A 22,464-nucleotide genomic window follows, 5' to 3' on the forward strand; every position below is an offset into this window, starting at 1 on the left:
GGGGCAAAAGGATACATAGTAGGCACTAAAAAAAAGTTACAACTGAATAGAACTTTTTAACAGAAAAACATCTCTGATAGACCTAGGTACCACGTCCTTGTGTATGCATCTTTGTTTTGCTTTTTTTAGATTGAAGAGCAGTCAGACTGTAAGATCCTAGATGGACACTTTGTTTCCCCCATGGCCCACTATGTGCCTGATATCATGCCAATCGAATCTGTTATTGCAAGGTAAGTATTTTTATTCAGAAAGTTAAAGTAGTAGGTTGTTTACATTCATTTATACAATTACAATAATATCAATGCCATATTATTTCAAATTACTTATTATTAATTGCAATAATTATTTAGCATTTTTCCATTAAATGTGGAGTGGGACGGAGTAAAAATACAGAGCTTTAGTATACATTTGAACTTAAGTTGTTATCAGCTTAACCTTCAAAATTTCAAGAAGCAGGACAGTGCTGGGAATGCTAAATGAAGCAGAGTTGTTAACGTTGGTAGTTTTGATTATGAGACTGAAAATTAAGAGTTAGCTTTCATGAGCACAAAACAGATATAATCATTAAACCATCCTAAATTTTCTCATCTATGTTCTATTCAACAATTTATTGACAATAGATAAGTAGTGATATTTTCCCTTGCCCAGGCAAAGTAAGCTCAGAATTCAGGTTTATGTTGCCTGAGAACACAGCCGCCTAAGGTCAAACCTTGAGCTGACAGAGTGCAGTGTTCTACTGTGATAATAATTCCAAAATGTCAACTGCTAAGGAAATTGAAAAGAGAAGTAAATCAGTTTGGGAAGATAAAAAAGTTCTGAAGATGGATGGCGGTAGTGATTGCATAACAATGTAAGTGTACTTAATGTCACTGAACTGTACACTTAAAAATGGTAAAAATGGTAAATTTTATATTATATATATTTTACTACAATGAGAAAAAAAGAAGTCATATAGGAAAAAACATTAAATGAGAGGACCAAGATACTACAATAAGAAGACGACAAATAGAGAAGACAATGTTTTTTCTGGTGTGGTTTGCTTTTACCTCCAAACATAAAAGTTTTAATAAATCAGATCCTGTTATATACTCCAAGTTGAAAAAAAGATAACATGAACTATGTTATTGATATCAACAGCTTGTACAGCCAAGCATTATTCCTGCAAGGAGAAAAAGTGGAGCTATCTAAAGAATTGTTTTTCTAGGACTTAATCATATATATTGATGTCTTTAAAAATAAGAAAATTTCATTATGCATATATAAAGTTGTGGTATTGAATAAGGTAAAAATGATTGCAATAAATTCTGTGCTTATATTGTAATTGAATTTCTAATACCGTAACACCAAGCAAATTTACAGTATCTTTGTTGCCAGTTGGGCAAACATTAGTTTAATCAGTCAATTACAGTTTTGGGTTTTTTTTTCTACCAAAACATATGTTTATTTTTATTACATTCCCATAACCATTATAACAGAACTTTAATGCAGTTTAATAAATAAATAAATGATAATGAAAATTCATCAGTGCCTGAAAACTCAGATTTTTTTAAACTACTAAATGATCATGATATTTTAAATACACAATTCTACATCGCTAATATCTATTGAAATAGAATTTATAGATGAATAATCATGCCATAAATCACCTGTACTTTCATCCAACAGGACATGGAAAACAGCAAGTCAATTACAGTTTGAATGTCAAAATTCTGAATGACCTTTTCTCCCAAATAATTTAATTATGAAACTTTCAAGAATTCAAAGTTTGTATTAAAAGGCTTTTAGTTTCACTGATATGTTTTATTTTAAATAGGTTCCAATTTATTGTGCCTAAAGAATGGAACAGCAAATATAGACCTGTATGCATTCATCTTGCTGGAACAGGAGATCATGTAAGACTTTATTATAACATCTTAATCCCTAATTTGTTAAGTTACTCTCCTTAACAGATGTGGTTATTATATTTTTTAATTTAATTTAATTTTAATTTTATATTAGAGTACAGTTGATTTACAATATTGTGTTAGTTTCAGGTGTACAGCAAAGTGATTCAGTTATACATGTACATGTATCCATTCTCTTTTAGATTCTTTTCCCATATAGGTCATTAGAGAATATTGCGTAGAGTTCCCGATGCTATACAGCAGGTCCTTGTTGTTTATCTATTTTATATATAGTAGTGTGCATATGTTAATCCCACACTCCTAATTTATTTATTATATTCTTTAAGTACGTCATCTTTTCTTTCCTCAGCATTACTGGAGACGACGAACACTAATGGCTCGTCCTATGATTAAAGAAGCCCGAATGGCTTCTTTGCTGTTAGAAAACCCTTATTATATCCTTTTGTGATACCTAGAAATCTTTTCTCTTATTTATTTATTTATAGATTTAGTCATCAAAAGGAATGATAGTAACCAGCTTTCCTAAACCAGTTAAATTTAGTCAGTTCAGAAAATGCTTAGGAATTAAGGAGCAAGAATGAAAAGAAGTGAAAAATTGTTTCACGCCTTTTTAAAAGGCAATTTAAGGATTTTGCTTCTGTTGTATAATGAAGATAAACTGTCCTTCTGTTTCTTTTGAGATTTATACTGGATTTGAATATTAATAAGTCAAGTGTTTGACTTATTAAGGAAACCCTCATGTTTTAAATACATTTACATTTAAGTATCACTTGAGGTTTAGAACAGTTCTTAATTTTCAAGATTATGTCAGACTATTCCCAGAAGAAGAAATGAAACTGACGCACAGATATAAAGAAATGTTCAGCGTTGCTGGTAATCAGAGAAATGTAAAGTTAAAGGAACAGTTACAAAAGATTTAAAAAATAAAACACAGTAGTCATAAGGCTATTGTGAAATGGGCACTCATTACTGATGACTGTGAAAATCAGTTCAACCCTTTGGGAAAGCATTTTTACTATATGCATCAGGAACCTTTAAAAATCTCACATCCCTTAACATTCTGATTCTGGGAAGTTTATTCTAAGGATAAAATATTAAGAAAAGAGAAAATGATAGAAAAGAGGAAAGATATTTAATAGCCTATAACTTATAATAGTAAAACAATAGAAATAGCTTAAATGTCTAACAATAGAAAAATGGTTAAGTAAATTGTGGTTCATAGCATTGGAATGTTGTACAGTTTGTTGTGTTATGTTTATTACTTTACCACTTACTACCTGTATGACCTTGAACCTGTTAGTTAACCTTTTAGTACCTCAACTTTTCCTTGGTAAATGGGATTTATCTCTTAGGTTATTCAGAGTATTAGAATAGTTAATACTGGTAAATAATAAGGATTCAGTAAATTTTAACAGTTAGTTATTATTAAAAAAGTTTACAGTAATGAATGAAAAGTATTTATAATGCAAAAAGAGGATATAAAACTCAATGGTATGGCATAGGTATGCAAAAAACCTAAAATAGAAAATCCATTATTTTCTATTTAGAAACTGTGCCTAAGGGAAAATTTTGGAAAGAAATACAACAAAATATTAGTATGGTTGTCTGTAGATAAAATAGTTTTTCTTCTAACATGATTTTCTGAATTTTCTAGATTTTTTTATAAGTGAAAAAAGAAACCAATAAACTTCATTTTAAAATTAAGTTGGGGATTACACAACCCTGTTGAATTACTAAAAATATTGAATTGTACACTTTAGATGGGTGAATTGTATGGTATGTGATTATGTCTCAATGAAGCTTTTTAAAAAAAGAAAAATAATTAAGTTGAAAAACCTGAGAACTCCTAAACAGCCTATTTGGAAAACAGTTATTTCAGCATTAAATTGTCTTCAAGTTTAACTATTTTGCTTAAGTTAATGTGTTTTGAGACACAGAGTGTGTTTAATTATTTAAAAACTTTCTCTTTGACCCACATTCTTAAATGGCTGCAGGAAACCCAAGGACCAAATGTAAGTATGTGTTATCTTCATTTTCCAGTCTTTATACTGAATTTTCAGCCATCTTAAAATTTTTGGTAGCCTAAACACTTTTTCTGAAAAACAGAATTCTGGCCCCCTTACATTCTTGTGGTACCTGGATCTTTGCACATAATTATTCTACATGGGCGTATAATAAATAACCATTGACAAAATGAATTTTTGTACACTTTGGCAAGGTTTCATATAGGAGCTAATTATGTGAGTATGTCTTTATATGAATTAAATTTAAAAAAATAGATTATAGGGACTTCCCTGGAGGTTCAGTGGTTAAGACTTCACCTTCCAATGCAGGGGGTGTGGGTTCGATCCCTGGTCGAGGAGCTAAGATTCCACATGCCTCGCAGCCAAAAAAAAAAACAAAGCAAAACAAAACATGAAACAGAAGCAAATACTGTAACAAATTCAATAAAGACTTAAAAAAAATAGATTGTAACTTGGTCACTTTAGTAATAAAATCATATTTTTTATAATTATATAAGAATAGTTCTGGATTCTAAAAATATATATTTAAGTGCTTCTTATAAAGAAATGTACTTATGTAAAATCAGTTTCTAAAGCAGAAAGTTTCAATTGAATTGGTGTGTATTTAATCAAAACATGTATTATAAAAATTTTCTAACATTATATTCATAAATTATGTATTTTGTGAAAATAAGCAACATTTAAGATTTCGGCAATACATGAGCCTAGTATTAGTTTGAATTCTTTTACATTGCTATTTATTTTATTTTTTGTTGTTGTTGCGTTGTTTCTTTTTTTAAGATTTTAATTTTATTTGAGTATAGTTGATTTACAACGTTGTGTTAGTTTCTGCTGTACAGTAAAGTGAGTCAGTTATACAAATACATCTATTCACTATTTTTTAGATTCTCTTCTCACATAGGTTATCACAGAATATTGAGTAGAGTTCCCTGTGCTATACAGTAAGTCCTTGTTGGTTATCTATCTTTTTTTCTTAATTTAAATTTATTTATTTTTTTATTTTTGGCTGTGTTGGGTCTTCGTTGCTGCACGCGGGCTTCCTCTAGTTGTGGCAAGCTGGGGCTGCTCTTCGTTGCAGTGCACGGGCTTCTCATTGCGGTGGCTTCTCTTGTTGCAGAGCACAGGCTCTAGGCTCGCGGGCTCTAGAGTGCAGACTCAGTAGTTGTGGCACACGGGCCTGGTTGCTCCGTGGCATGTGGGATCTTCCCAGACCAGGGCTCAAACCTGTGTCCCCTGCATTGGCAGGCGGATTCTTAACCTCTGCGCCACCAGGGAAGCCCTGGCAGGCGGATTCTTAACCACTGTGCCACCAGGGAAGTCCCAGTTATCTATCTTATATATAATGGTGTGTATATGTTCATCCCAAGCTCCTGATTTATCCCTCCCCCGCCACATTTCCTCTTTGGTAACTGTAAGTGTGTTTTTGATATCTGTAAGTCTGTTTTTGTTTTGTAAATAAGTTTATTTGTATCTTTTTTTAAATTAGATTCCACATATGATTGATATCATATGATATTTGTCTTTCTCGGTCTGACTTACTTCACTTAGTATGATAATCTTGAGGTCCATCCATGTTGCTGCAAATGGCATTATTTCATTTTTATGGCTGAGTAATATTCCATTGTGTGTGTGTGTGTGTGTATGTATATATATATATATATATATATATACATATATATATATATATACCACATCTTCTTTATCCACTCCTCTGTTGATGGACATTTAGGTTGCTTCCATGTCTTAGCTATTGTAAATAGTGCTGCAGTGAACACTGGGGTGCATGTATCCTTTCAGATTATGGTTTTCTCTGGATATGCCCAGGAGTGGGATTGCTGGATCATATGATAGTTCTAGTTTAAGTTTTTTAAGGAACCTCCATACTGTTCTCCATAGTAGTTGTACCAATTTACATTCCCACCAACAGTATGGGTGGGTTCCCTTTTCTCCACACCCTCTCCAGCATTTATTGTTTGTAGACTTTTTGCTGATGGCCATTCTGACTGGTGCGAGGTGATACCTCATTGCAGATTTGATTTGCATTTTTCTAATAATTAGTGATGTTGAGCATCTTTTCATGTGCTTTTTGGCCATCTGTATGTCTTCTTTGGAGGAATGTCTGTTTAGATCTTTTGTCCATTTCTTGATTGGGTTGTTTGTTTGTTTTTTTGACACAGAGCTGTAAGAGCTGTTTGTGTATTCTGGAGATTAAACCCTTGTTGGTTGCTTTCTTTGCAAATATTATCTCCCATTCTGTGGGTTGTCTTTTTGTTTTGTTTAGGGTTTCCTTTGCTGTGGAAAAGCTTTTGAGTTTAATTAGGTCCCATTTGTTTATTTTTGTTTTTATTTCCATTACTCTAGGAGATGGATAGAAAAAGATATTGCTGCGATTTATGTCAGAGTGTTCTGCCTATGTTTTCCTCCAAGAGTTTTATAGTACCTGGTCTTACATTTAGGTCTTTAATCCATTTTGAGTTTATTTTTGTGTATGGTGTTAGAGAATGTTCTAATTTCATTCTTTTACATGTAGCTGTCCAGTTTTTCCAGCACCACTTATTGAAGAGACTGTCTTTTCTCCATTGTATATTCTTGCCTCCCCTGTCATAGATTAAATGACCATAGGTGCATGAGTTTATTTCTGGGCTTTCTATCCTATTCCATTGATCTATATTTCTGTTTTTGTGCCAGTACCATACTGTTTTGATTACTGTAGCTTTGTAGTATAGCTACAGTATACTACAGGAATCAGCTGGAGTCTGCTTCCTCCAGCTCCATTTTTCTTTCTCAAGATTGCTTCAGCTATTCGAGGTCTTTTGTGTTTCCATATAAATTAAAAAGTTTTTGCTCTAGTTCTGTAAAAAATGCCTAGTATTAGGTGAATTATTTTACACTGCTTTAAAAAAAATGCTTTATGTTCTATTGTAATTATTTTTTTCTTAGAAGAGACAACTATAAATTTGTTTTTCCTTATATCAATAGTGGTAATTTAATGAAAAATTGACAGTATAGAAATATTATTTTCTCATACATAACAGTTTTAAGTTATATCAAGTAAATAAGACATTCTTTTCTGGACTTCAAAATAGTTTGGTAGTTGAAACTCAATGAAAATTACATGTTGCAGAGCAGATACAGCTTTTTTTTTTTTTTTTTAATTTATTTTTGGCTGCGTTGGGTCTTCCTTGCTGTGCGCAGGGTTTCTCTAGTTGCAGCGAGCGGAGGCTACTCTTCGTTGTGGTGTGTGGGCTTCTCATTGCGGTGGCTTCTCTTGTTGTGGAGCACAGGCTCTAGGCACACAGGCTTCAGTAGTTGTGGCTCACGGGCTCAGTAGTTGTGGCTCGTGGGCTCTAGAGCGCAGGCTCAGTAGTTGTGGTGCACGGGCTTAGTTGCTCCACGGCATGTGGGATCTTCCTGGACCAGGGCTCGAACCCATGTCCCCTGCATTGGCAGGCAGATTCTTAACCACTGTACCACCAGAGAAGTCCCTAGATACAGCTTTTTTTAAAAATAAGTTTTAGGTGATTAATATGCAGAACAATGGTAGCAGCATTCCAATTCCATCCATTTATTCCATTGTTTTACTTAGCTATCTGGTCCTTTAAAGGAAAAACATGTATTCTGGCTGCCTGTTGTAAATTTGCATATATTATAATGTAAATACATAAAATAAATAATTTTCTCTTTTGTTTTGTGAGGCTAGAAGGTCCAGCTTAAAAAACGTGTCTGATCTTTTTGTGATGGGAGGAGCTCTTGTTTTAGAATCTGCAGCTCTCTTGCACTGGCTAGAGAGGGAGGGTTATGGACCTCTAGGAATGACCGGAATATCCATGGGAGGACACGTAAGCATTTTCATTTTAACTGATATTTAACTGTGTTTATGTTTATAAAATCTAGGGAATCAAGCAAGGTAATGGATTTATGGCACATCCTCCTCTGTGGGCCTCTCATAGTGTACGCATGCCAGAGAAAATTGCAGCCCCGAACCATTGCCCAGTCTCCTTACCTGTGGGCTGTGAGCACTGAAAGGGGTTGTACAGTGTGGGAGGTGGGGGGAAGATCTAGGGAATCTATTTATTTAAAAATTCACTTTAGGTATATAATTAATTTTAGTTTTGGTGAAAGCAGAAACAGATTCTAAACTTTCATTCCAATTATGAAGTAATGATATTTTTTGTACAATTTATGTAGACACTGATTATACTACTTACTCCACAGCTATATCTCAGGTGTTAGATTTAATATTTTATTAAAATTGATTATAAACTTAACTTCAAGTGTCAACTATAAATGCCTTATTTCGCTGTTAAATTGGTGAAAATAGCTAATTTGGAAAACACTTTTCCCTTATCTCTTCTCTCCATCAACCTGTTTTACCTTTGCTTTCTAGAGTGTACTAAAACGGCCTCCTGATTGGTTTCTCTGTCTAGTCTTTTCACTCCTTAACCTTTTTCTTAAGGCTTTTTCTCCACACTGTTAATTAGAGTGGTCTTCCTAAATCTGATCTCTGCTCTCTCCTGCTTAAAACCTTCCACAGGTTTTGCTATTGAACTGGGCACTAGCTATGCCAGGTGCTGGCATCCATCTAGTGGCCCCTCATTCCCTTTCACCTGGCCGAATAAGAGCTTGTCCTTCCGCTTCCAGATTAGAGCTTACTTCCTGTGAGAAACTCTTCCAGATTCCCAGCCTTATCCCAGACTATACTTCGTTTCTCAATAACACGTACTTACTTCATTTTACTGTGATTACTTGTCTAGCAGTCTGTTTTCTCTATAAAGCAATTGATTCAGTGAGGGCCAGGAACATGCTCTGGTTCATTTTCTGGACATATTAGTCATACAGTACATTAAAATATATATATTGTGTAAGTCATTTGAATTATAAAAGTAAGTGTAAAAACTTACTCAAATTCAAAACAACTACCAAAGAGTGAAACTGATAAAATTAGCTTCAAACACTCAAATTCAAAACAACTAAAGACAATGAAACTGAAGAGTGGGAAAAGATTTCTTTTCCTAACTAGTAGTGTTTCCATTGTTATGACCTAGGTCGGGGTGTTATAACTGTCAGCTGGACTACTACCTATTAACTGGTTTCCCTACCTCCAATCTCACCCTCTCTAATCAATGTTATAAAATACTATTTAGCTTCATTGAATCACTTGACAATAACACTCCTTTGCTCAGGTCTCTTTATTAATTCCCCATTATCTACAGAACAAAGGGACCTCTAATCTGATCCCGATCGATCTTTCTAGCCCTACCTGTCTCCCCTACCCCATTGGCCACATGTGCCCTATTGACCAGCGTAACTGAAGTATATTGGCTGTTTCCCTACCAGACCCTGTGTTTCTCACCATCTTGCCTTTGATTATACTGTCTCCTTTATATGGAAGACAAGACCCCATCTTTCATTTCCCCTAAAAGACTCAACCATTTCATGAAGCCTTCTCTGATTCCTCTAGCCAAAAATAACGTTTCCCTTCTCTAAACATATTACATCATTTTATATCAGTTATATAATCTCCTTTGTAGTTCACCAAGTTCTTGACATCTTTCAGTCAACCCTAAAAGCCTGAGATTTTTATGGTTGAGATTTTGCTCTATCTGAGCAGGTCACTTAGATAATGAGTGTGCTTAGCCTACTGCCCAGCATCTACATCCCAGCGTGTTTGCTGTGTATTTATCAGTAGAAAGTAGCTTTCTGTGATGGGTCTTAAGGTACTTAAAATTTCCTAATACCTTTTATTGCTTTTTTAGGGGGCAGTTATATGTCATTGTTGAGTTTTATGGTTTGGGGAATTTGGAGAGTTTGCTAGACATTCTCATGAGTGTTTAAGAGACTTTGTGTTCATGTCTTATCTCACCAACTACTATACAAAGTACTTCTTAATATTAAATATTTTTCATTTTAGTGAATGTAAACTTTAAACTGAATCTCTCTGTTATCATGTTACAGATGGCTTCCTTAGCAGTATCCAACTGGCCTAAGCCCATGCCATTGATTCCATGTCTGTCTTGGTCCACAGCATCTGGGGTCTTCACTACGGTAATTTAATTGCAATTAATATTTAGATAATTATATATAATTAAAGGTAATTGTTTGCAGGGTTCCAAAATCACCCCCAGGCTTGGTGATTCACTGGAAGGAATTGCAGGATTCAGTATATACTCGTACTCACAATTAAAACTTATTGCAGCAAAAGGATACACTACAAAATCAATCAAGGGAAAAGGCACACAGGGCAAAGTCCAGAGGAAACCAGGCATAAACTTCCAGTGGAGTCTCTCAGGATGTGTTTAATTCCCTCAGCAATGAGTTATGACAATATGTGCAAAGTGTTGTCCATCAGTGAAGCTCATTTGAGCCTAGGAGTCCAGGGTTTATATCAGGGGTCAGTCGCTTAGGCACCCTCTGCCTAGCATGTACTAAATTCCAGAAGGAAATCAGGTGTTCAGTAGAAACTACATTGTTTGTATAAGCAGTTTAGGCACAGTGACCCACTTTATCATTTTGGAAGTTTTATATCAGGGTAAAGAACTGTTTACTAGTCAAGTTACCAGACTCTAGTCAAGGGCCAACCTCACAAGCAGGCTTGTTTAAAGATAGGAAATCTCAAGTCTGCTTTGTTAATTTTTTTCTGCACAGTAATAATAATAAAACTATTGGACAACATGTTTTATACGTGTGATTTGATCTTAATTTAGTTTGTTATTTCAGGGCGTGCTAAGTAAATCGATTAATTGGAGGGAGCTAGAAAAGCAGTATTATACACAGACAGTTTATGAAGAAGAAATTATTCACATGCTTGAATATTGTGGAGTAAGTATTTTTAACTTCTGCAGAACATTGTGGGGGAAATGTTGATCATGTTGAATGATTCAGATTTTTAAAAAGAATTACAGTTTTGTTTTGTTTTTTTAACATATATAACTTTTTTTTTTGTGACCACTCCACGTGACTTGTGAGATTTTAGTTCCCCAACCAGGGATTGAACCCAGCCCTCAGCAATGAGAGCACGGAGTCCTAACCACTGGACTGCCAGGGAATTCCCTGAATTGCAGATTTTTAAAAAGCAGTACTATTTTTTACTTAATAGAATTCTTCGTTTTAAAATAAAATACAGAAAATCATGCAAAGCAAGTGCATAGCTTACTACATTTATTAAATGGCTAACACATTTGAATAGAACTTGACCACCCAGCTCAGAACTTAGCACCCAACCCAGAAACCACTTTCATGTGTCCTAATCAGAAGACCTTTCTCCGCCCTACTATTTAGTTATCATTATCCTGATTTTTATAGTGATTACTTCCTTCTGTCAAATATGCATCCCTAGACACTTCAGTTCTTTTATTTTATGGGTCTTTTAAGTGTCTTTTAATCTATAAGTTCCCTTTCATCCTTTTCTTTTCCTTATAATTTATCTATTGAAGAACTTGGGCTATTTACCTGTAGAGTTTCTCACAGTCTAGATTTTTGTTTGCATTCTCATGGTACACTTTAGCATATTCTTCCATGCTCTCTATTGCCTGCAAATTGGCAACTAGGTCTAGAGGCTTGATTAAACTCAGTTTATCATTCTTTGGTAAGAGTATAGGAAGCAGATAATGTCTGGCTGCTCTTTTTTGCGGTGTAAGCAGCCATTGATGCTTAATGCCTATGTCTATTATGTTGAGTGTTGCAAAATGCTGATACTCTAATTCTATCCTCTTTTTTCATTTATTAATTGGAATACTTTGATTTAAAAAAAGCCACTTCCCTTATCAATTATTTGGTTACCTCATAGTTCATTTCATATACCTTAATTTACCAATTATCAGGGAAATTAGTTGGTTCTCTTATTCTCCTAAGGTGACCAATTCTTTTCAGAAATGTTTTTTTCTTTTCATGAATTTTTAAATTTTGCACATTCAGTTTAAAAGTTACTGAGAACCTTAGGAAACCTCAGGGAAAAAAAGGAATCTTTCTACTATGGACGGGGACTTTTTATTTGTAATTACATCAAAATAAAACTCACTCTTGTAGGGGACTTATCTGGCAGTCCAGAGGTTAGGACTCTGCGCTTCCACTGCAGGGGCATGGGTTTGACCACTGGTCGGGAAGAAGATCCCGCGTGCCGTGCAGCTTGGTTGGGGAAGGTGGGGAGGGGAAGGGGGGGGAAGGGAGGGGGGGAGGGGAAGGGAGGCGGGGGGGGGGGGGAGGGAGGGGAAGGGAGGGGGTAAGGAAGGCAGGGGGGAAGGGAGGCAGGAAGGAAGGCAGAGGGGAAGGAAGGCAGGGGGGAAGGGAGGCAGGGGGGAAGGGAGGTGGGGGGAAGGGAGGCAGGGGGAGGGGGGCTCACCCTCGTAAAATAGGTCTATTTTGCACAGCCTCAAAGGGCAGTTAATTACTTGCCTAAGAACTTTATTACAAAATAGCTCTCCCTGTTAGCTAGTTCCTGTGTCCCACTATACATATAATCAGAAAGATACTTATATTTGAGAGCTTATGAGAAAACCTAACGTGCATTTTTTAAGGGAGGTTCATACATTTTGGCTGTCTGAAATGACAGTGTATTCTTCTCCAGCTCTTTTTCTCTGTGACTCTTGGTGATTGTATACAAGAGTCCTTTTGTCTTAGTTAGAACTATTTCACAGTTATGAATATTCAAGAAATATCAAGCCAGCTTTTTTTTTTAATTTTAAAAACTGTGTTTTCCCAATCAAAAGAAGTTAAATTTGTTGATGTACTGCTCTGAATAATTCTAGGATGCTTTGATCTTCCATTTCCTGATGTTACTAACCTTCCTTTCCTTCCTTTTTGTATTTCTGTGATCTGGATAGCTTTAACGATTTGTTCTGCTAACCAGGTTGTTGTGGTTTGTTTGTTTTCCCTTGCCTTCAACCCATTTTTCGTTCTTTTATTTTTTAAATAGGTTTTATGGCCATATAGTTCAAGCATCAAAAAGCATTAAAAGATATATAGTGAAACGATTCCTACCCTTGTTCCCAGTTTGCCTAGGTCCTATCTCTGTCAACAAATAACCCACTATATTATTTAGTATTTCAAGGAATTTTTCAAACCGAAAGAAATCTCAACTTTTCTCTCTTCCCTTTTCTTATGGACAATACACAAATGTTTCCTTTTTCTTTTTCACTGCTGCATAACAGCCTATTATATGGAGGGATGTACCATGATTTATTAACCAGTATCCTGTTGATGGGCATTTATGTTGCTTCTCATCCTTCACTATTAACAAACAGTTCTGCAATGAGTAACATTGTACATACATCAGTTCACAAGTGCAAATTCCTAGAAATGTTGTTGCGAGTAGAAGGGTATAAGCAGTTGTAATCTTAGATTTTGTCTAATTCTAGTTGTGTGAATTTACACTACCAGCAGGAACATGTGTGTCTGTTTCCCCATAAGTTCACAAATTCAGTGTGTTATCAGACATACATGGTTTTTTGGTCAACCAGACAGGGAAATTTGGTATAGTTTTTATTTAATTTAGTTAAGTAGGGACTTCCCTGGTGGTGCCATCCAGTAGTTAGGACTCTATGCTTCTACTGCAGGGGGCATGGGTTCAATCCCTGGTCACGGAACTAAGATCCTGCATCCCTCAGCAAAAAAAAATTTACTTAAGGATAAGTGAAATTGAACATGTTTATAAGTTTTTTGTTTTTAATTAATTAATTTATTTATTTTTGGCTGTGTTGGGTCTTTGTTGCTGCGCGCGGACTTTCTCTAGTTGCGGCAAGCAGGGGCTACTCTTTGCTGTGGTGCGCGGGCTTCTCATTGTGGTGGCTTCTCTTTTGGGGAGCTTGGGCTCTAGGCGCACAGGCTTCAGTAGTTGTAGCACACGGGCTCAGTAGTTGTGGCTCTCGGGCTCTAGAGCACAGGCTCAGTAGTTGTGGTGCATGGGCTTAGTTGCTCTGCAGCATGTGGAGTCTTCCCGGACCAGGGCTCGAACCCGTGTCCCCTGCATTGGCAGGTGGATTCTTAACCACTGTGCCACCAGGGATGTCCAACCTTGATAATTTTTAATTTTTCTTAGTTCAGCCTGAGAAAGAGATTTGGGGTGGCTGGTGTATTACTGCCAGGATGCACTCATAAGAATTTTAGAAGTTCTAAGGTTAAAGCAAATCATGGATTTCAAAACTTTGGCAATAAAAAACATGACACAGGCGGGAATTCCCTGGAGGTCCAGTGGTTAGGACTCCGTGCTTCCAGTGCTGGGGACCCAGGTTCAATCCCTGGTCAGGGAATTGAGATCCTACAAGCCGCAAGGTGCAGCCAAAACAAAACAAAACACATGTCACAGGCTAAATGATACTCTTTACTATTTAGTAAGAAACATTCAGCAATAAAGTATCATTTATCTTCATTCTCAGTTAAATTTTGACATCTCTTTTCTCTTTTTGTTTTTATTATGGTAAAATATACACAATATAAAATTTACCATTTTAACCATTTTTAAGTGTACAGTTCAGTAGTATTAAGTACATTTACATTGTTGTGCAACCATCACCACCATCCATCTCCAGAACTTTTTCATCTTCCTAAACTGAAACTCTGTACCCATTAAACAAAACTCTATTCACTCCTCTTCCCATCCCCTGGCAACTACCATTCTACCTTCTGTCTGTATGAATTTGAGTACTCTAGGTACCTCATAAAAATGGAAACATGCAATATTGTCCCTTTGTGTCTGGCTTATTCATTTTGCATAATGTCTTCAAAGTTCATCCATGTTGTAGCATGTGTCAGAATTCCATTGCCTTTTAAGACTGAATAATAATCTATTGTATGTATATACTACATTTTGTTTATCCATTTATTCATTGACGGACATTTGTGTTTTCTCTGTTTTAACAAGGTTGTTAAATAAAATCCTATTTTATATTAAATGACATTTTCTTTTCTTTCATATAATCAGACAGATTCTTTCAAAATGGGACAAGAATTCCTGAAACACTTCCCTAGCAGTGCAGACAAGCTAACTAACCTTAACCTGGTTTCTAGAACTTTAAATTTAGATATGGTGGACGAAGTTGTGTCCCAAAAAGCTGCTGAGTGCCATAAATCTAGTAAAACATCTATCAGTGCCACATCAGAAGGACTCTTGTTGCAAGATACCTCTAGGATGGGGTGCTTCAATCAAACACTTTCAACCAACAAAAGTAGTTATACGAGTTGTAATCCTCAGTCATACCACCTACTCAGTAAAGAACAAAGAAGAAACACTCTTCAGAAAGAATCTTTAATATTTATGAAAGGAGTTATGGATGAATGTACTCATGTAGCAAATTTCTCAGGTATTAATTTTTATATGAAATTGAGAATATTTGCTGATGATATGTGATAATCATGCTGATGATATATAAAATATGTGAAATATTTTTAAGGATGATTTACAAGATAATTTCATATTTTCAAGAATATATTTATTGTTGGCTCCACAATGTGTTTTCTAAGATAAGTTGGTTATGTAAATGTATCATATTTAAATTTTATCCATGAAAATCTAAGACCCTTTTATTAGTTCTTTAAAAACATTGGATTTTGTATCTTCTTTAGAATATTCATCTCAATTTTGTATTAGAGATGAATATTATAATGTTATGGTATAGTATAGTTGATTTTTTAACTTAATAATCAAAATTTTTAGTTCGGCAAATGTTTTACTTACTGCATTGTATGGTGTATTTTATTTTCCAATATGATTACTAGTATTTATATAAAATTCTTAGAGCTTCTTAAAAGTATATATGTTGCATCTTAAAAAAATCCTGTACCTAGTTCCAGTTGACCCAAGCCTCATCATAGTGGTTCAAGCCAAAGAAGATGCCTATATTCCACGAACAGGAGTTCGAAGTCTACAAGAAATTTGGCCTGGTTGTGAAATCCGATATCTAGAAGGGGGTCATATTAGTGCTTATCTTTTTAAACAAGGACTCTTCAGGTAAGATGATTGGTCTAACAGGTGTCTATTTATTTGTTGTTTGTTTGGGGGACTTTTTTGGCTCAACAAATATAAAGATTGGGTATTTTTATTATGCATTTTAGCCCTCTTATTTCCTTCCTGCCTCTCTCAATTCTCACATTGTGATACTCTTTCCTATCTTGTCTTCTAATTTTCTTTTCCTTCTAGAGAACTAGGAAATAGCATATGATAGGCATGCTTTGTTGTGTGGTTTTACCCTCTTCAAATATTAATAGCCAGGTGTTTTAGGGTGTAGGGAGGAACATTAGGGTTTGTAAAACTCGCTTTGGCTCATCATGGATTTTTCACTCCACTCTGATGTTCTTCTCTCAGAATGACCTGAGTATCTGTGGAATAATCTAGCAATGTTTTTCAGTAGCAGGTGAATACTGAACCCTAAAAGAGAAGTGAAATACTGGTTTTATTGTTAATAACCTTATATGACTCTGATATTTGCTAAAATTTATAAAGACTTTTTGCTATTATTCTAGTTTTTTGATAATGCTGTTTTCTACTTCTATTCAGATTTGATTGTAACAGGTATCATTGGAATATTTATCATTAATGGTTCAATTAGTTCACACAAAGTGCTTAGACCAGTGCCCTGTGCAGTGTTCCAAAACTGCCAGCTGGATAGCGGTATAATAGAAGAATGCGTGTGCTATATGTTTGACATGTTTTAGTTCTTTTTAACCTAGGAAATAATTCTTTGTATGTTGTTGCTTATGTAGTTCAGTTTATAGATATCACCTTTTTGAGGTACAGTCTAATTCTTCAAGTCTGTAATGTCCTCAAGAATATAGTAACCCTTTCTTTTCATAGCATGATCTTTTAAAAAATACTCATGTATCAAGCATTTGAGTCCCTGTTAGTTGGTGAGTGAGCAGACTACTTATCCAGTACTCAAGTGACCCTCTGGCACAGCAAAACTAAAACAAAAACAAACGAAAATTGTGAGTACTTAGTGTTGCTAGGGTTGCTCAAGAGTCTAAAGTTCTGTTATACATGTGAATGCAGGGAACGCACATGCTTGTTTTAGTAAATCGTTGTCAAATTTCTTATACTCTTTTACGTATCTACGTGGGAGTGTGGCTGAGAGGCATTAGGAAGAATAGAAGTCAGCAGTAAAAACTCATAAGTGCTAATTTGAAGGCTTCGTTTGAGAAAGAGATAAATGTTAGCTATCAACATGTGCCAGGTACTAGAGCAATCGCTTCATATGTTATTTTTAATATCACCTTTACACAGAAACACAGGAAACAAAAAAGATTAAATAACATGCTCTGGTGGAGTAACTGCTAAGCCATTTGGCCTCTCCACTAGTCACTTCAAAACCTAACAAAGTTTAGATGACATTGGAGTAGTAGAATTTTACAAATTCAGTCTTTTCACTCCCCAGATTTAAAAATAAAACAAGCCAATCCTTTATGTGTTCTAATAATTTGGGTTAAGTTATTTAGAATGGATTGATAATACAGATGGATAGGAGACTATTCATATGACTTAAACTGCAAATGTATACCTTTACTAACCCTCCTCATACCATGTACACAAGCCCAGGTTGCAACCTTAGACCTCATTTGATAAATTTTTGAGCCAAATACACACAAACATTATACAAAGCTTTGTCTTTCCAACAAATTGGAAATCACAGTCTGTAGCAGGTGCCAGTTTTAAAGTTAATCTTAATATCTTTTTAAGGATGTGGGGAAATGCTTAGTCAAACAAGTATAACACAGGATTAATATGATCTCAGTTATCACTTAAACTGGGTGAAAATACAGACATAAGCATTAAAAAAAAAGCTTGTAGGAAAAGATTAAATGTAGATATCTTAGAGTGATGGGATTATGACTTTTTTCCCTTTTTCTGAATTTTCTACAGTGAAAATGTATTTGACAATAGGAAAAAAAAATAAGCCTTAAAAATAATATCTTATGAAACTGGGCCAGATCAGTTTGACTCTTCCTTTCCAATTAAAATACTAAAATACCTAGTGAAGTTAATGTAGGAAACTAAGGCTTTTAAGTTCAGTTGCTATATCATAATCTATGCAGTAGATTGAATATTACATTTGAAAAGTTCTATGGCCAGTTAATTTTCAACAAGTAACAGAATAAAAAGAAACCAGTTCCTTTTCATTTTATCATTTCATATTTTATACATAAATGTATACATATATTATATAAATTTAAAGGCACAAAAAAGTGCTTCACAGGAAAAGATGGCATTTATGAACCATCGGTTGGAAGTACATTTAAAGTTTTCCAGTAGTGGTGAAGTTACATGGATCCAAACTCACCCTCGCGTACCTGCCTCTTCCACAGCTATTGATATTTGGAGAGGAGGTCAGGTTGCAAGACACAGGTTATTTGGAAATAACTTATAGTAAAAACACTGTCTGTCCCCCTTTTTTGCTAATTACTTGTAGTTTTTCTTTCATATTTAATTTTAGGCGTGCCATCTATGATGCATTTGAACGCTTCCTCCGTAAATACGCTAACTAATGGGATCACTGTATGTAACCAGTGCAGCCATCATGTTTCTTACGAAAGGAGTTTGATCCTTTGATGATGTGAAGAACAAGCAGACAGCACTATATATCTAATTGCTGTCAATTTAGTCTGGAATTCAGTGTTACAGATCAGTCAACTATAATCTTTAAATACATTTGAATAATTGTAAACCAATATTTGGATGAAATAATGCTGAACTATTTTGTACTATTTGTGGGAATCCCATAAAATCAATATCTAGTCTGTTGTTACTATTTATGTAAACTTTAAATTTTTAATTATGAATAATTTATTAATTTAAAATAAATGTATTCATAGAAACCCTGTTGGTTTTTAAAGAACTGCTAAATCAAACTTAGTTTGTAATATGTCACCCTGCATTGTATATATGCCCTTACATGACATTTCTATTATTGACTTGATTTGAGAAACATGTTTATTTCTTTTATGGATCCACAGTGAATTTATAATCTTATTTTCAACTTTAATTTTCTGCCATGGATACTTATCATGTGTAAAATCAGTTTTAACTTTGAATACTAAAAAATCCTTTTTGCTTTGTACTTAAGTACTTTTAATAATTAAATTGAATGTGAGAATGCAGATAAGATGCATAAGACTTGGCTAAACTTTAAAACTTTGCCAAATATTAGGTTAGAAAAAATTGCCAAACATTTTTCCCCTACTTGAAAAGTTTCAATTCATGAACACTGAAATAATGAAAGACCTATTACATTAATTAATAACTGTTTCTTAACATTTTCTTGTACACATACTCTGAGTTTGCTAAACATCTAACTTTAGGCCAAGTACTTAACAGCTTTGGTTTTTTAATTTCAGAAATTAATGGCCACATATGAAATTGATCTGTCCGTATAAACTTTATTTTACAGAAAAGATATAATAACTAGTAACTTTTTAAAATGGAATATTATATGGCTACACTTGGTGCTTTTATTTTATTTTATTTTACTTTTAAATTTTTTTGGCTGCACCACACGGCCTGTGGGATCTTAGTTCCCTGACCAGGGATTGAACCCGGGCCCTCAGCAAGAGTGCGGAGTCCTAACCACTGGGCCGCCAGGGAATTCCTGGTACTTTCTTTTTATGTTAAACTTCTCAAGCCAAGAGCTAAAATGTTTTTAAAAGTAGAAAATATTTGGGGTTTAGAAAAAATATATTTGAGTTTTATTTTTTTGAAATATGTGTTGTCTGTGGGTTATTTTAAAATATGTATTCCTAGTCTAGTAAGGATATTTGAATTATAAGATGCCTTTGTAGCTTTTTAAAGATTTTATTTGTCCCTCTAATGCCTCCATCACCTTAATTTTTAAAAACTATTTTTAAATGATTAATGTGAAGTCACTGATGGCATACAGTGTTGTAAATTCTGTAAAACTACTTTGACATAACAAACAAACGTGGTTACAGCCATTTGAGCTATAGCAATTTTACATGTTCAGATTAGAACCTTTACTTTTCACTGAAAGTATGAAATCTACTAAAGTTCTCCAACAAAATACCCTTTAAAGATAAAGTAAAACTTGTTGTTAACTGAATTACAAGTATTTTCTTATGTATTTAGTGAGGTGATTGAATGCTTTCTGAGCAATGGCTTTAGTGAAACCAGTACTTTATTTTTCACATAAATATTTCCTACTAAGCAATAATGTACTATGGTATGTAACTTTCTATTGGTAAAAGAATGAAATTTCATTTCAGTTTAGTTAACTCTTAGGCATAACTAATTTCTCCCAAATAAATGTGAAAGAGGTGTTTTTAAAATTTCTTCTGTTATCCAGATGTTCTAAGAATATATCCACACAGCTACCTAAAGAAGTGCTGTCTGCCATTTTGAAGATTGGGTACATAAATTGCTAGAAATTCATTTAGCCCAGAGTTGCAAACTGGCAATCAGTACAGGACAGCTTGTCCCACAGTTGTTTTATTCAGTGTGCATAATATCTCCAAAATTTTTGAATTCGAAAAGTCTTTAGGCTGGGTATGCATTCCCCAGTTTGCCATAATCCACCAGACTCCGAGCTCTTGTATTAGACTTCTTCACTACTTTGTGTTTCCCACTTAGCCCTGAAGACATCTGAGCCTGACACCCCAACTTAGATCTGTGGTTAAAAAATGTTTCTGAATTTCATGATTTGATAATGTTGTAAGTACTATTAAATCATTTTAGCATATGCATTTTAGATTGTTTCTTATGAATGTAAATTTTAATGTGGTGCTTTCTTTTCTAAAGATCATTGAATTATTGACTCTGTAACTGAAATTTGTAAAATCATTTCCAAATATTTTTTACTTCACAATAAAAGTCTTAAAAATTAATTACTTGTTATGTTCAAGAGGTATTATTCTAAACGCAGAAAACCCGTGTCACATTTTTTTTTGATATATATGTTTATATTTCTTTTTTTTTTTTTAATTTTTATTTATTTATTTATTTATGGCTGCGTTGGGTCTTCGTTTCTGTGTGAGGGCTTTCTCTAGTTGTGGCAAGCGGGGGCCACTCTTCATCGCGGTGCGCGGGCCTCGCACTGTCGCGGCCTCTCTTGTTGCGGAGCACAGGCTCCAGGCGCGCAGGCTCAGTGGTTGTGGCTCACGGGCCCAGTTGCTCCGTGGCATGTGGGATCTTCCCAGACCAGGGCTCGAACCCATGACCCCTGCATTAGCAGGCAGATTCTCAACCACTGCGCCACCAGGGAAGCCCCCCGTGTCACATTTGATTAATATAGCCAAACTTGAACTAAGTGTGTGTTCCTTCTTAGTAATATTATGACCCAAACAACGTAAGGCAAATATAAGCAAAGGAGTCTCTAGCAAAACAGTATTCAGTATCTACAACAAGAGCCAAATTTCCCCCCAAAATATGTGTGATGTCAGGGAAACCAGCATTCTGATGGACCAATCTAAATGTTGTGTAACTCACTATTAGATATTATTACATTTACACTAGTAAATGTACTGCAAACAATTAAAATCTAGAGATAAGAACTATAGGACTGGGAATGGGGGTCCTGAGCAGAGGCTGCTGTAGAAACTCAGTTTGGAAATAAAAGAAAGATTACGGCAGATCAGACAACGGGAAAAGAGGTACATTTTGACCATTTTGCAGGAGCAGAGTAACCTAATTCTAGGAATGCTGTTATAGGCAGAATCCTAAGAAACCAATGACTGTGTGAAAGACTTTGAAAACAGTTTTAACTAGAAAATGTTGGACCAAAAACCCAAGGATTTTCCTCAGGACTGAAAGAGCTAATAGGCAGATTCACCAGATTGTGTTAATTAAGAAAAACTGTATAAACAACTGTAAAAAGTTTAATCTGTGTATAAAGTAGCTGGGGTAAAAGTTTTCCTATATACAGTACCTGGATAAAGTACCTACATCAAGTACGTACCACTTTACTGCTCTAAGTGTGGTCGGTAGATTTGCAGCATCCTCTGGGAGCTTGTCAGAAACTCAGAATCTCAGGTGTCATCCCAAACTTACTGAGTCAGAATCTGCATTTGAATAAGATCTCCAGATGGTTCAAATACACATTATGTTTTGAAAAACACCCTTCTAAGGTCAGTGGTTCTCAAATTTTAGCCTGCATAGGAATCACCTGGAGCCTTGTTAAAAAGATTTCTGGGCCCCAGTGCCCAGAGTTTCTGATCCAGTGAGTCTGGGACAGGGCTGGGGAATTTGTATTTCTAACAAGTTTCCTAGGACACTGATGCTGTTATCCAAAGGGTTACACTTTAAGAACCTAAGAGCCATGGCTCTAATTGGATCTCAGGCCTTGGCTGCACATTAGAATCACCTGGTGGGGAGTTCCCTAGTGGTCCAGTGGGTAAGACTCCGTGCTCCCAATGCAGGGGGCCCGGGTTGGATCCCTGGTCAGGGAACTAGATCCCACATGCATACCACAACTAAGTCCGCATGCTGCAACTAAAAACATGCCGCAAACAAAGATACCACATGCTGCGACTAAGACCCGGCACAGCCAAAATAATAAATTTAAAAAAATAAAAAAATTAAAAAAAAATCACCTGGGGGAGTTTTA

At 35.1% G+C, this 22,464-nt stretch overlaps 1 protein-coding gene across 3 annotated transcripts in view; it reads left to right on the plus strand.

The window, feature by feature from the left end:
- Positions 1–20,746, plus strand: part of ABHD18 (abhydrolase domain containing 18) — a 40,668-nt gene extending 19,922 nt beyond the window's left edge. Inside the window, exons 4-13 of one of the 3 annotated variants that reach the window (XM_082462199.1) lie at positions 130–230; positions 1,814–1,892; positions 2,254–2,348; positions 3,899–3,916; positions 7,629–7,767; positions 9,884–9,973; positions 10,646–10,747; positions 14,844–15,222; positions 15,707–15,869; positions 18,346–20,746. In XM_082462199.1, the coding sequence (XP_082318325.1) occupies positions 130–230; positions 1,814–1,892; positions 2,254–2,348; positions 3,899–3,916; positions 7,629–7,767; positions 9,884–9,973; positions 10,646–10,747; positions 14,844–15,222; positions 15,707–15,869; positions 18,346–18,397 (1,218 nt within the window). In that variant the 3' untranslated portion in view covers positions 18,398–20,746. The other 2 variants (XM_082462197.1, XM_082462198.1) reach the window with 2 other exon arrangements.
- Positions 20,747–22,464: the final 1,718 nt, after the last annotated feature.

Source organism: Balaenoptera physalus (genome assembly GCF_965194825.1).
Source record: "Balaenoptera physalus genome assembly, chromosome: 5".
Classification (NCBI taxonomy): domain Eukaryota; kingdom Metazoa; phylum Chordata; class Mammalia; order Artiodactyla; family Balaenopteridae; genus Balaenoptera; species Balaenoptera physalus.